This window comes from Chiloscyllium plagiosum, chromosome 12 (genome assembly GCF_004010195.1).
Source record: "Chiloscyllium plagiosum isolate BGI_BamShark_2017 chromosome 12, ASM401019v2, whole genome shotgun sequence".
NCBI lineage: Eukaryota > Metazoa > Chordata > Chondrichthyes > Orectolobiformes > Hemiscylliidae > Chiloscyllium > Chiloscyllium plagiosum.
Genome location: NC_057721.1, coordinates 2248531 through 2263611, shown reverse-complemented (window position 1 = coordinate 2263611; position 15081 = coordinate 2248531). Strand labels below are relative to the sequence as shown.

The 15081-nt window shown below is 44.0% G+C and overlaps 1 protein-coding gene across 1 annotated transcript in view; it reads left to right on the top strand.

Moving 5' to 3' along the window:
• The window catches only part of sms (spermine synthase), a 69579-nt gene extending 61113 nt beyond the window's left edge, over positions 1 to 8466 (top strand). Inside the window, exon 10 of the mRNA XM_043700269.1 lies at positions 6550 to 8466. Coding sequence (XP_043556204.1) covers positions 6550 to 6580 — 31 coding nt within the window. The 3' untranslated portion in view covers positions 6581 to 8466. The remainder of the gene's footprint in view (positions 1 to 6549) is intronic.
• The last annotated feature ends 6615 nt before the right edge of the window (positions 8467 to 15081 follow it).

Genomic DNA, 15081 nt, shown 5'->3' with positions numbered 1-15081 from the left:
TTAGCATGGCCACTTCACCTAACCTGTGCACCCTTGGATTGTGGGAGGCAACCGGAGCACCCAGAGGAAACCCACGCAGACACGGGGAGAATGTGCAAACTCCACACAGTCAGTCACCCGAGGCCAGAATCGAACCTGGGACCATGTTGCTGTGAGTCAGCAGTGCTAACCACTGAGCCACCGTGCCGCCTTAAATCTATTCTCCCTTAAGATGCTCCTCAGAGTGCACCACTTTGTTGCAATTGACATTGTATCAGATCTTGTTTGCTCTTCCACTGAAGTGTTTTGAGGTATTTGACTGTGCCACTGGCATAAGTGCAAATTATTAGACACATTGCTTTACAGTTTAAAAGGTAAGGTTGATACATTTGCCTGCAATATAGTTTTACATAAAATTATTATCAATGAAATCCTATGTTGCAAAATTTGTACAGTGATGACAGAATTAGAGCTAATTCTTGAAGGCTTGTAGAGCTGATCAGAACAGAAGAGCAGACAACTGTCTAAAGAACTGACCGGCAATGGGGAGCACCCTAGCAATAGCAATCATAACATAGTAATCTTAGCATGTAGATTGAGAGCTTAAAATAATCAAGTCCAAAGTGAAAAAGAAAAATTGGACAGAGTACGATTTTTAACAGGTGAGAATAGAGCTGGTAAAAAAACCAGCATTTTTGCAAATGGGCGGCGATAGTCGGAAGCATCTACATCAGTAAAACAGAACAATATTCCTCTGAAGAACAAAAAGAAACTAGCCATGGCAGGTTTTTTAAAATTTATATTTGCACACCGCGTGGGTGTCCCTTGCAATTCCAGTTTTTGTTGTACATTGCAGTTGTGGCATGTAAATAAGTAAGGACAAAATTGAATCATAAAAAGCATACAGTAAGCAAAAAGGATGACAGTAGGTGGTAAAACAATGTCGGAGAAATAAGCCAACCAAAACTCAGTTGAATTGTCGAGAAGTCTGTAGATACCTTTTTATTGTGTGTGGACGTTGAGAGTTAAACCAGCTTCTGTGATGTCCTTCAAAGGGGACAGTGACCTGCCATGTAGTGCTGCTGCCAGCCTTGGGCAGTAGATGCACACAGTGCTGTTAAGGAGGCCGTTTCAGAACTTTTGACCCAGTGACACTGTCGGAACAGTGGCCTATTTCCTTGTCAGGACAGTGAGTGGCTTGGAAGGGAACTTGCAGGTGGTGGTTCCCTCCTATCTGCTGGCCTTGTCCTTCTTGATAGTACAGGCAGTGGGTTTAAAGGTGCTGTCTCTTGGTGAGTTAACTGCAGTGCACTTTGTACATGATATACACAGCTGCCACTGTGTATCATCTGGTGCAGGGAGTGAATGTTGAAGGCAGTGGACAGGGTGCAATTCAAGCAAACGTCTTTGTCCTGGACGACCTGGAGTGTCTCAGACTCAAACAGCAAAACTGTGACGAGGAGTACACCTGTTAAAAGCCCTCAGCTCAAAATGCCAGGTCTATTAAATAATTAACATTTTTATTATTACAGGAGGCTGGCTTGTTTTGGCAAGACATTAAAAAGATCATAGCACATGAAAGGAAATCTAAGATGAGATGACAGTAGGTATTTATAACCCAACTAATTTTACAATGAAGCCTTGATCCTGATGGATTACAACCAACCATTTTCAGAGGTTAGAGAAGACATATCAGAGCTATTATATATTTGAAAAAGAAAGATTAAACAGAGAATTAGTGCCAGATGAAGACAAAGTTGGCCTTGATGGTGCTGGATACCTTTTTATAAGGTTTCCCATTAGTATAAATTCTGAGGTGAGCTAGAAATGAGTGCTGAAACATAATACTTTATTGCAATACTCGCATTACTATATTTGGAAAGGAGTGTCAAAACAGGCCTAGGGGACCCGAGACTGATTGATTTAAATTTGGTGCTAGGAATAAAAGAATCTGTGCCTGCAGACAGAACTGAAAAGAAAGATTAGCGACTGAAAATGTCACAGCCACCACAAAAGCAAAGGTTATGCTTGACCAAGATTTGATGGAGGTCAGAACATATAGAATTGAAATGAGTTATGGAGTGGATTGCGAACTAGTTAGGAAAGAGGTTAAAGATGTTAGAAGTAGACACTCGGACTGGTGCAAGGAGGGAAGTGATGTTTGTTCTACAAGGATTGTTGCAGGGATCACTTCAGTAACAGTGACAATAAAATTTACATGTCGCCTTTTTAATTGTTACAAAATGCTCTGTAACACTCGAGCAGTATAAATTAAATTTTTAACGTTGAGCCACACCAGGAGAAGTCAAGACATGTGGTCAAAGGCTTAGTTAAATAGAGAGCACCAAAGTAGCAAAGAGATTTGTCTGCCATTGGTGGGACAATTACAATCCAAGGTGCTTAAGGGGTCAGAATTAGCGAACCCTAATTCTGGAGAAGGTTAGACAGTAAGGGACAAGGGCATTGAATGATTTGAAAAAAATGGATAAGGGCTTGTGTTAAGGCAGAATTGAGCTGGGAGCCAGTATAGATCAGCAAGTGAATGGACACTTGAGTGAAGTGTCAGCCAGCAGAGTTGTGGATGAACGCACACTTATGGGAGACTGACCAGAGGAGCATTGGAATTGTTATAGTAAGGAAAGGAATGAGGATTTCAGCAACAGATGAGCTGAGGCAGTATCAGGCTTGAATGATACTTCAAAATGAGGCAGCAATGGAAACTGATATGTGGCTGAGAGTTCACTTGGAAATAAAGAGCCACAGCTAGGTTGCAAATGATTTCGCTTAAGTTCAGATAGTTGTCAGAGAGGAAGCTTATAGGGTCATAAAAGGGAACAAGGGTAGGTCACCCAGCATGTCACACCTGCTCTACCATTCAGTCTGATCATGGCTGGTATACTTGTGGCCTGAACTCACTATTAAAACTTAAAAACGGGAACTAAAGGCTTACGGCTTGAAATTAGGAGGATTGATCAGCGAGTTTGCTGATGATACAGAAGTTGGGAGGGTGATAAATATGGAGGATGATAGCCTTAGACTACAAGAGCATACAGACAAGCTGATCAGATGGTCTAATCAGTGGCAAATAGAACTCAATCTGAATAAGTGACAGATGATGCACTTGGGCAGGGCAAATATGGCAAGGGAATACATGATGAATACAAGAGCATACAGACAAGCTGATCAGATGGGCTAATCAGTGTTTGGAATACTACATAACACTGTAGAACAAAAATAAGAGTAGCACTCTCTGCTAATTATCTCCAACCTGGACATTGCTGCATGCAATGAAGCAAATTTAGTGCACTGAAGAGGATTTGAGAAATAGCTTTTCAAAGAAATCTTTTCAGAGCTTGACCTTGGATTATGGCAATAAATGGCCATTCCGCTGTCCGAATTCACCATCTAGACAAGTAGATATTTGCTGTAACATTTATTCCCCTCCATGAAACGCCAGACGTTAAAGAACTTAGACAGAGGCCAGTCATCTACTTTGTCAGTCAAAATACATGTATACTGACTAGAACAGCACAGATGTAACACGCTGCCTTCTTTGTGTCCTGTTTATACACCAAGGTTCTCACCCAGTTATCCCTTAATTAACGTATAATACCTCCAATTCCCTGGTTCCATTTGCTGTCTGGTATCTGTGCCAGACCCTACTGGATGATGCCCCCCCCCGATATCCATTCTTTCTATTTTCCTGTTTCTGCCCACCCAGTTTAATTTTGAATATGGTACTAATGCACAGATGCTCCTGATGATGTTTCAGGTAAAGTTATTCTGATTATAAACAAAAATAAAGTAAATTGTATTGCACATGGTGGAAATTCATCATTGTTATTTTAGTCATTTAGCCATGCTGCACGTGTAATACATGATATTCTGTTGTCCCTGCTAGGTTTGGAGCCAAGTTGAATGTTCATGTACATTGTTTTGACTTATCCCTAAGCCATTGAAGTTTTTTGAAAGATTTGTTTTACTGGATTTGTTTCATCAATATTGCATCATTGCAAATCTTCCCTTCCGAATAGGGACTGAAACATGACAGAAGAGTGAACAGCCTATTAATATGAAGCTGTTTTATTTCAAATTGTAAAAATCTTTGATATGAGTTTTGGCTCATGTTGTCAGTGATTTGAAGCCTTGGTTGTAGATCATCCTTATTTGATTTGGCATGCCAATGGAATGGCTTTTACAGGTCACGTCAGACTGTCTCCCCAAGGTGGCTTCCCAAATTAGTTCTAATTTGTGAAATTCTTCCCTCAATTTAACCATTACACCATCGGTCATAAAAATAGATAAAAGCTAAAATAGGGAATAGACCTTTTGTTTCTGGCCAGCATTTTATCTTAACAAGCAAATGTTTCTCCGAATCTTTGCACAATCTAGGCTGAAACCTTTAATCTCTCTTCCTTCACCTCCCCATGCAAGTTAATCTTCAATGTTGCCCATTCCACCTTTGATGACGACAGTGAATTCCATGGTACCTCACCTGCCTGTGCAGGGCGTTCACTAGCTGTCAGTCTCTTGCATTTAACCATGTCTCCTCTTTCTTAACTGCTCAATTTCTGAAAGTAGCCGCCTTCTACTTGTCCAGTCTTATTTTTATATTGTTGTAGACATGTGCAGCACCTTGTCTGGATGGCCTAATGAAAATAAACCAACCCTTACATCGTTGTCAAGATCTACAGCACGAATAAAGGTCCTTTGATCCATCATGTCCACAACAGTGAAAAGCAGCCACAACTTCTCTAATCCCACTCTCCAGCACTTGGTGCAGAGTTCTGTATACCTTGGCATCACAAGTGCGGATCTTTACTAAAATGTGATGAGGGTTTCTGCCTGTAGTAACCTTCCAGATTCCCACCAGCCTCTGGGTGAAAATGGTTTCCTTACGCCTACTCTAAACCTTGTTCTATCTATGCCCCTTTATAATTTTATACACGCCAATCATGACCTCTCTCAACCTCCTTCTGCTCTGAGCAAAACAATCAATCTCTCTCCTTAACTGAAACTCTGCAGTCCATGCAACATCCTGGTAAATCTCCACTGCATCTTCTGCAATGCTGTCACACCCCTCCTGTAACATGGATCCCAGAGCTGCATACAGTACTCCAGCTGTGACCTAACCAACAGTTTATGCAGTTCTAGCATAACCTCCCTGCTCTTAAACACACTGCCTCGGCTCATGAAGGCAAGTTAATGCCTTAATCAGTTTAATCACCTGATCTGCTATTTTAATGGGCCAGTGTACATGTGCACCAAGATCTCTAACTGCTCCCAGGGACCTACCATTCATCATGTATTCCCTTGCCATATTTGCCCTGCCCAAGTGCATCATCTGTCACTTATTCAGATTGAGTTCTATTTGCCACTGATTAGACCATCTGATCAGCTTGTCTGTATGCTCTTGTAGTCTAAGGCTATCATCCTCCATATTTATCACCCTCCCAACTTCTGTATCATCAGCAAACTCGCTGATCAATCCTCTTAATTTCAAGCCGTAAGCCTTTAGTTCCCGTTTTTAAGTTTTAATATTTCATGTTTATGTACATCCTAACAAATGTGCGCTGCATCCACTTTAAACGTCCCTTTCGTATTGCTGCTGCTTTCAGTGGTTTTAGGCATCGCTGACAAGGCCAGTGTTTGTCTCCCATTCCTGATTGCAGTTAAACTGAGTGGCTAGCTTGGCCATTTTAGAGGACAGTTCAGAGTCTTTGGGTCTAGAGTCGTGTAGACTGAACCAGGTAAGGACAGCAGGTATTCTCAGTAAACCAGATGGGTTTTTAGGTAAGTTTTAAAACTGAGGTCTTGCAGAATATCTCCAATTTCATTATGAACTTGGTGTTTAACGTGCTTTCTGGCCTTGAACCCATCCTGATTTTGTAATCTCTGTAGAACACGCAGTTCTCAAACTCTGTTGTCCCACCTTCGCTTTACCAGCTGTATATTTTACTGTACAGGCCATAAGCTTGTCTCCATCTCTTGCTTTAACACACTCCTCCGTACTGTTTATTTCCTCAGTTAATCTTCAGGTGATCTATTCAGAAATCACCTCCCTTGCTTCATCCATTTCTATTCCTTTGTGACGTGCCTTGTGATGTTTTCATACTTGTGAAATTATTCTGTAAGCCCAAGTCATTGGTTCAGTATGTCTAAGTGATTCCATATGACCAAACAAGGCTCCACAGACTGCTCTAAACACATATTGTACATCTTGCGCTTTCATGTAATTTGTCAGTATTGCAAAGCTTAATTTTATGTGGTTAGTTAAAAATTTCTCAACACCAGGTGATAGTCCGACAGGTTTAATTGGAAGTACTAGCTTTCGGAGCGTCGCTCCTTCATCAGGTGGTTATGGAGTACTGCTTCCAATTAAAACCTGTTGGACTATAACCTGGTGGTGTGTGATTTGTAACGTTGTACACCCCACTCCAACACCGGCGTCTCCAAATCATGTGGGCAATGTTTTTCGAAGTGGAGTCTTTAGTCTTAAATATTTACTGATCGATATGTGTCGAGTGTGTAAACCTCAAATTGTTTGATTTCCTTAAGTTCCTTGTTCAGATGGGTGTTCTACACAGTGTGGAAAAAATAGAATGTACCTTTTCAAATCAAAAGTTGCAAGTTATTTTATGAAAATATCAATAGAGTTGGTAATTGTAAGGATGGCAGGGCTATGTGCTGCATGATGCTTTTTAGGCTTGCACCCTGGTGCAGGCTGTTTCTCACTGAAGTAATGCTGTGTACTTAAATCAAGTGTCCTGGCCGAGGTGTCTTGCATTGTGCTGTGATGCAACTTCTTATTTCAGGAAAGATGCGACTTGTATATTTTGCAGGGAATTTTTTTTTTAAAGTGTCTGGTCATTTGCATTTTAAATGGAGGTGCAAGGAGCAATGGTGACTGCACCGGACCTCCTGAATGTCACTGTAAATGTGAATCTGGATCTTTTTACTTTTGTGGGTGGGTGGGTAGGCGAATTCACAATTTTGTATTTAGTGGCGATTTATTCCAGTTAATTTTTTTTTTGTTCTGGATTGTCTTTGCGTATTTCAGTCTGCGGTATCATACTCTTATGTCAACCATAGTCAGTTTGGAAATTAATTTCTTTTAATTTATTGCTGTGTTTTTGGAATAAACACAACTGTTGAAATGTGTTCTATTATTTCTGCATAAAGTTATTACTGTAGCCTTTTGCAGTGGCTAATGACAAGAAAATTGTTGAGCACTTCATGTATTGAAAAAAAGGGGGAAATCATTGTTGGATTTTGTTCTTTCTCTGTGTGAACATTTCTTGACTTTTCCAGGCAAGTTGCTAATATTAGAACAATATTTATTTATTCATTAATCACAGAACAAGTGTTTTTTTTCCTGCTCAAGGGAACATTTTTTCATTTGTATCAGTGCTGAGAACTGAGCAACCTCTGTCAGTGTTTGTGTTGGTTAAAATATGAATGAGCAACAGGTTACAATGGCATCATCCTAATCGTAAATTTGTTTAGAAAATGCACAATTGATGGTTCTGCAGGCATGGGAATGAGCGTCTTTGGAAATGGGTCTAAGCTCCAAGAGAATAGAAAGTGATCGGCTTTGACCTCTTAAATCAAATAGAGAAAAACAATAAAAGACAGTATTGCGTCCGTCCACAGTTAGTTTCGCATCTGCCAACCGCTCTGGTAAATCAGATGCCAACCACCCTGCATCGTTAAAGTGGAGTCAGAACAAATAAATTTGCAGGTCCCACCAAAAGTGGTGTCTCCCGATTTAGCAGTGAATGTAGGTCAGAGATTCACTGTTGTTTTAAGAGTCTTATCTGTAGCCTGCATGCTTTTATGCTCCACATCTCTCCTGGAGCCTCACTGTACTGTCCCTGCAAAGTAAACATTGGCTACCATCCTTTCCACTTGATAACAGCTTGCAATGAGAGGTATCGTTGTGGTTATTAGCCGATGTCCTGCTGTTGGTCAGGATGTATTCTTTTTCAATTGCTGTCCCTGCCACCCTCCTGCAGACCAGAACTGACCACTTTTCTTTCACGTGATAATTGAGAAGGACAATGTCAGAATTACAGAAGGGGGTTTTCCTTTTAATACAAATTTCATGGGGATTTCAATGCTACTAGCAATAGAATTTTGTACCCCATTTCTTTTCCCTAATCTGTATAATTTGTCAGCTACTGTCCTAGTTCCCTAATAGTCAAGTCTTGGAAAAAGTAGCATCAGGTGAGAAAGGTTGGTAATGACAGTAATTTTGATGTTTGTGAAATCTTTCTGCGTGTCAGCTACAACTACAATTGGCAACTACAAACACACAAGTGTTGCGATTTTAAAATAATGAACCTTTGCACTGAATGCTGCTCCTGCTGTGTAGAACTGTGAACAAGTGCAACAGCACAAGAGTTTATAATGGAATTATCAATGGCAGTTTAGTTCTGTAAGATGCACATGAGTGCAGTAAACCTGAAAATAAAGGTCTCCACAAAATGCCTTTTTGTTTTCTCTTTAACATGTTGTCATATGTCTACATCAACATTAACAAAGTGTGTTAAAGAACATTAACAATTAACTCTGCAGTATTGCAAGTCTTCCATGATGTGTTTAAACTGATAACTTACTGCAATCTTCCTCGTTGTCATCTTCCCTGTGTGAGTTGCTTGTCTTGTCTTTCTGCAAGTGAAATTGACCTCTGGTGTAGAAGTTAAGTGTGGCAGTGTCCGGTGAGCAGGAGGGTCGATGTTTCAAGCATCAGGAATGTGGGTGGGGGGGGCAAGGGAGCTGAAAGATAAATGGGAGGAGGGAGGTAGCTGGGAAGGCGATTAGGTAGAAGAAGGGGCTGATGGTGATAGGTCGGAGCAGAGGGGAGAGGGGGTAAGTGGGAAGGAAGATGGACAGGTTGGACAGATCAAGAGGGCGGTGCTGAGTTGCAGGGCTGGATCTGGGATGGAGTGCAGGGAAGATGAGGAAACTGGTGAATTTGACATTGATCCCATGTGATTGGAGGGGACCAAGGTGGAAGATGAGGTGTTCTTCCTCCAGGTGGCTAGAATCTATCGATAGAGGAGGCCCAGGACTTGCATGTCCATGGTGGAGTGGGAGGGGGAATTAGTGTTTGGTCCTGGAGCAATGGGGTTGTTTGGTGCATGTGTCCAGGAGATGTTCTCTGAAAAGTTCCACAAGTGGGCGTCCTGTCTCCTCTACATTATGCTTGAAACGTTGATTCTCCTGCTCCTCGGATGCTACCTGACTGGCTGTGTTTTTCCAGCACCACACTTTTTGACTCTGATCTTCAGCATCTGCAGTCCTCACTTTCTCCTCGAAGTTGAGCATGCTGTCTACACTCGGGGAATTCTAAGACACCATAAAAGAGTAGCCTGTCAGATCTGGCAATCTTACAATATTGAACAAGGTCACAATTTCTTGGTGTGTATTGATTGGTCGTGTCTTGATAGATCAGGGTACTAATATAGTACTGTGGCTTGTTTCCTTTTGAACAAATAGATGATTTGTGGCAATTGATCAACTGAGAGCTATTGCCATAAAACGTATCAAGAAATATCCCAGACAGTTGGCTGGGTACATGTATGAATTACTGACCATCTCGTGTTAGGTATCACTGCCTTCAGTCTAAATGGAACCACAAGCAAAGTGAGGAAGGTGTCTTTGAGAGTGATATTATGGAACACCTTCCTGTAACCTGGTCATTGATGCTCAGTTTGGGTTCCACTAGGGCCACTCAGCAACAGCTGATGTCCTGGCTTTAGTTCAAGAGCTGCGTTTCTGAGGTGAACGTTGACCAGCTTTGGCCAAATGTGGTACCAAGGAACCACAATAACCCTGAAGGTGGTGACAGTCATGGGGAAAGCTCTCCATTAGCTGGAGTCATAGCTAGGATTGAAGAACCAGGTTCTCATTATTGAAGGTCAGCCCCCTGGCCCCAGAATATTAATGGAGTTACTTAGTAGTGGCCTGGGGTCCATCGTGCTTCATCCATGACCTTCTGACATGAGGTGAGGATGTTTGGGGATTGCACAGCGCTCATCCCTATTCAGAATTCCTCTAATACTCAAATACCAAAACATTCCAAGTCCTGAATTGACAGTGACAGGTAACACATGGGTAACGTACGAACCAGGCAATGAGTGACTCCAATAAGAGAATCTCGTGTTGCCCTTGGACATACACTAGTGTCGTTATCACAGGATTCCCCCACTATCAATTATCCGGAAGGTTGCCATTGACCAGAAACTGAACTGGACCATAAATAATCTCTGGCTGCAAGAGCAAGTCCGAGACTAGGAATATCATGGTGAGTAACTCGTCGTCCTGACTCCCCACCACTTGTCCACCATTTACAAGGCACCATTCAGGAGTGTTAAGGCTGGAAGGATGCAGCTCCAATAACACTCGAGAAGCTTGACATCATCCAGGGTAAAGACACCTACTTGACCAGTCAAGTGCATTGCTGTGAATGTGACCAAGGCCCAGCTGAAGACAAAAGGGTTCATTCCAGAAAGAACATTCTTGTGCATTTAGCTTGTAAGGACATGTTTAGAGAAATCAACAAAGCACATGTAATCTTGGGCTTCACAAGGACATATTGAGTAGAAGAACTGGGGAAACCAGCTAAACTTGTATCCATCTCTGATTAGACCAAAACTGGATGGAGTATTTAACTGAGACCTGAGGACTCCATGAGTATGAGGAACTGCCTCTTGTGAAGAAAGTTAAGGGTAAGATATTGATAGTCACAATATTTTGGAGGTTTCAGGCAGTGAAGATTGGGAAAAGTTTTCAAAATCAGCCATGATTTGCTTTGCTAAACAAAAGGAATTAGAATGAGAGCATGCTAGAAAGAAATATAAAAACAGGCATAGCTCCGACAAATATTCCCAAGTGAAAACAGCAAAGCCAGAGGCTGTGGAATTAATGGTTAGAAATGAGAAAATGGCAGTGTGTTTCAGCACTTTATATCTGTCCTCTTGAAGGCACTAAAGGCATTTGTAGAAAACCAGCAATAGGGAAAGTGTAAACACAATCGCTATCACTATAGTAAAGGTACAAGAAAAACAAATGGGAATAAACGTTTGCAAGCCCTTGGCCCTAATGCTTTGCAGATGAAAGGAAGTGATTGCAGAGATAGTCAGTTGTGAATTCTACATAGGTCTCAGAGGGTCGGAAAACTGCTAATCTATACACAATACTCAAAAAAGGAGGCAACTTCAGGCCAGTTAGTCAATTTCTGTTATTGGGAGCATGCTCAAATCTTTTATTAAGATTTAGCATTTTAGTGTTTAAAAAATCTGAATTCAATCAGGAAATTTGGGGTAGCACAGTGGCTCAGCAGGTAGTACTGCTGCCTCAGAGCGCTAGAGACCCGGGTTCAATTCGAGCCTCCGGTGACTGTATGGAGTTGGCACCTTCTCCCCGTGTCTGCGTGGGTTGGTGGAGCTGTGGATAGTGTGGAGGGCTGTTGTAGGTTGCAACGGGACATTGACAGGATGCAGAACTGGGCTGAGAAATAGTAGATGGAGTTCAACCTGGAAAAGTGTGAAATCGTTCGCTTGAAAGGTCGAATTTGAAAGCAGATTACAGGGTTAAAGGCAGGATTCTTGGCAGTGTGGAGGAATAGAGGGACCTTGGGGTCCATGTCCATAGATCCCTCAAAAGTTGTCACCCAAGTTGATAGGGTTGTAAGAAGGCACATGGTGTACTGACTTTCATTAGCAGGGGGATTGAGTTTAAGAGCCACAAGGTTATGCAGCAGCTCTATAGAGTCCTGGTTAGACCACACTTGGAATATTGTATTCAGTTCTGATCGCCTCATTATAGGGAGGATATGGAAGCTTTAGAGAGGGTGCGGAGGAGATTTACCAGGATGCTACCTGGACTGGAGGGCTTGTTTTATGAAGAAAGTTTGAGGGAGTTAGGACTTGTCTTATTGGAATGAAGAAGGGGGAGAGGTGACTTGATATGAAGAAGCATAGATAGAGTGGATAGCCAGAGACTTTTCCCCAGGGCAGAAATGGCTTATCCCAAGGAGGCATAATTTTAAGGTGCTTGGAGGAAGGTATGGGGGAAGATGTCAGAAGTTGGTGCTTTATGCAGAGAGTGGTGGGTGTGTGGCACACACTGCCAGCATTGGTTGTAGAGTCAGAGACAGTAGAGACATTTAAATGATTCTTCGATAGGCACGTGGATGATAGTAAAATGAAGGGTATGTAGGTTAGTTTGATCTTAGAGTAGGATAATGTAAAGGGCCGAATAGCCTGTACTGTGCTGTACTGTTCTGTGTTCTATGTCGAGTGTGTGTTGCTGGAAAAGCACAGTAGGTCAGGCAGCATCGAGGAGCTGTAGAATCGACGTTTTGGGCAAAAACCCTTAATCAGGAATGAGGCTGTGAGCCGAGGGGAGGGGGAGTGGGGCTGGGGGAGGGTAGCTGAGAGTATCATAGGTAGATGGAGGTGGGGGTGAAGGTGATAAATCAGAGCATCTGTAGTTCTCACTTTCATCCAGCTCAATGACCTGTTTCTGTTTTTCCCCCATAACCTTTGATCCCTTTACACCCAAGTGCGATATTCAACCTCTTCTTGAACTCATACAATGATTTGACCTTGACTGCTTTCCGTGGCAGAGAGTTCCACAGGCTTGCCACTCTCTGGGTGAAGAAGCTTCTCCTTGTCCCAGTTGCTCATAAGCCTCATTCCTGATGAAGGGCTTTTGCCCGATACGTTGATTCTCCTGCTCCTCGGGTGCTACCTAACCCGTTGTGCTTTCCCAGCACGACACACTCTAATCTGATCTCCAGCATCTGCAATCCTCCCTTTCTCCCTGTCCTGTGTACTGTCTACAAGGTGCACTGCAGGAATTGACATTTGGCAGCATTTTCCAAACCCAAAACCACTAGCATCTAGGAAGATGGGGCAGCAGATACATGGGAACACCAAAGCCATCAAATTCCCCTCCCACCCAATTACCATGTGCGTCCTGGGCCTACTCCAGTGTTCCAATAAAGCTTAACTCTAACTGGAGGAATAGCAGCTCATTAATTGTTTTGCCACCTTACAGCCTTTAGGACTTAATCTTGAGATCAAAAGTTTGACAGTACTTCTAATTTGACTACAGCTTCCCCCTCTACACCACCCCCCAAACCTCCCCAGCTGTGTCTTGAGGGCTTTGCCGGCAGCAGAGGAGACACGTTCTCTTCCCCCTCACATTTTCATCTACACCTATTTTATAGCTGAATCCTTCCTTTTACCACCAGTAGTACTCACCTTGTCTTTCGTTCTCATTGCTCTCCCAATCTGTTCCACGTACTCCTACTCCTCTGTTCAACCACTTCCAGTTCTGAAAGTGTTGCATTAGATTCAAATAGTCAACTCGCGCTCTCTCTCTACAGCTGCTGCTAGATTTGCTGAGTTTCTTTAGCATTCTCTGTTTTTGTTTCCCAGATTACCAGTCCACTGTCATTACCACTCTAACCCCTGTCCTGACTGAATAGGGAAGACTGTGTTGATAATCTAGTCCCTCTATTACTGATGGTCGGCTGATCAGCTGGACCTAGGTCTTTTCATGTTAGAATTCTTCCTTCAGGCTCTTCAAGTGTGGCCTTTTGCAGGAAGAAGATGGGGTGGGGTGGGGGAGGATGGAGGGGTCAGGGTGGCTGGATGCTTCAGAGAGTGGGCCACACGGGACAAAGCCAATGGGGGTTGAGAATGGGATGGAAGGGGTGAAGGTGGTGAGAATGTGATGGGGAAGGGGCAGTAGGGGTTGCTGTGGGAGGGAGATGGACGGAACAGAATAGGAGGGGCAGGGAAAAAAAGTGGAGGTGTGATGGGCAGAGGGGGAAAAGGGGTGTGAGGATGGGGGTTTGGGACTGGTGGGTTCTGGATCTATCCCCGCTGCAGCGTCCCTTCTCTCTGACTGAGAGTGTGGAAGCCTGTGCTGACCCTGGCAGCTAACCCTTGCCTAAACTCAGCAGGCCAGCTGGGTCCAGCCTGGAGCTGCTGCTGCTGATGTGTGTGTGTGTGTGTGCACCAGCTTTGTGCAGCTTGACCACCCGCGTGGTCAGAAACAAGGTGTGAACGTCCAGGGGGAGGGAGGGAAAGCTGGGGGAGGACCCAGCACTGGCTGGGGGGCAAGGTCATCGCTCTGGGCTGCCCAGGAAATGGAGAATCTTGGTGGGGAGGGGGGGGGGAGAACACCTCTATGAGAAAGTAGCTCCTTCACATGAGCGTTGCAATCCGGGGTGACTGTAAGATGAGAAATCACAGGGGGCCAGTTGGGGTGTTGCCATGTGTCCCTTGTTTTGATGAGCTGCAGGCTGTGTCTGACTGGGACACATTGCAGTTTGCAACCTGATAGAGCGCAGTGACCAGCCAACTCTGTGGCTGTGCGTCAACAGGAATCCCATAGAGTCTCCCCGGAGAGAGAGAGAGAGATCAGGCACAGACTGCTCCTGGGCTCCCCCCTCTCTCTCTGTGTGTGTGTGTGTCGCGGTGGTGACACCTCTCCTTGCCTCAGGCTAAACCCTTTCCTCCAGGTTTCTGTACTTGACCCCAGGACAAGCTGAGAGAGAGAGAAGGAAGTTGTGGGCGCCATGCAAATGGAGGTGTTGGAGAGCGCAAAGCCTGTGAGGGGGAGATGCCGGAGGTGGTGGCTGAAAGGGCTCCTGCTGCTGTTTGTAACAGCCACCCTGGTGCTGAGTATTGCGCTGGCTCTCGGTAAGTGGGGAGTGGGGGGGAACGGGAAACTTTAACACCGGCTGTTACTGTCCCACCGAGGGCACTCACACCGGACTCTCTCCACAGCATGCTGACAGCACACAAGGAGGCCGTTCAGCCCCTTGGCCCGTGCTGGCCCTCTCCTGCCCACCCCACTCGTCCTTTTCCGTTTAAGGGAACTTTCCAGTGAAACTTTACAAACCCCTCGGGTGAACCTGCCTCCCCCCCCACACTCTCAGACAGTACATCCCAGACCCTAACCCCTCGAGTGAACCTCCCTCCCCCCACACTCTCAGACAGTACACCCCAGACAATAACCCCTCGAGTGAACCTCCCTCCCCCCACACTCTCAGACAGTACACCCCAGACCCTAACCCCT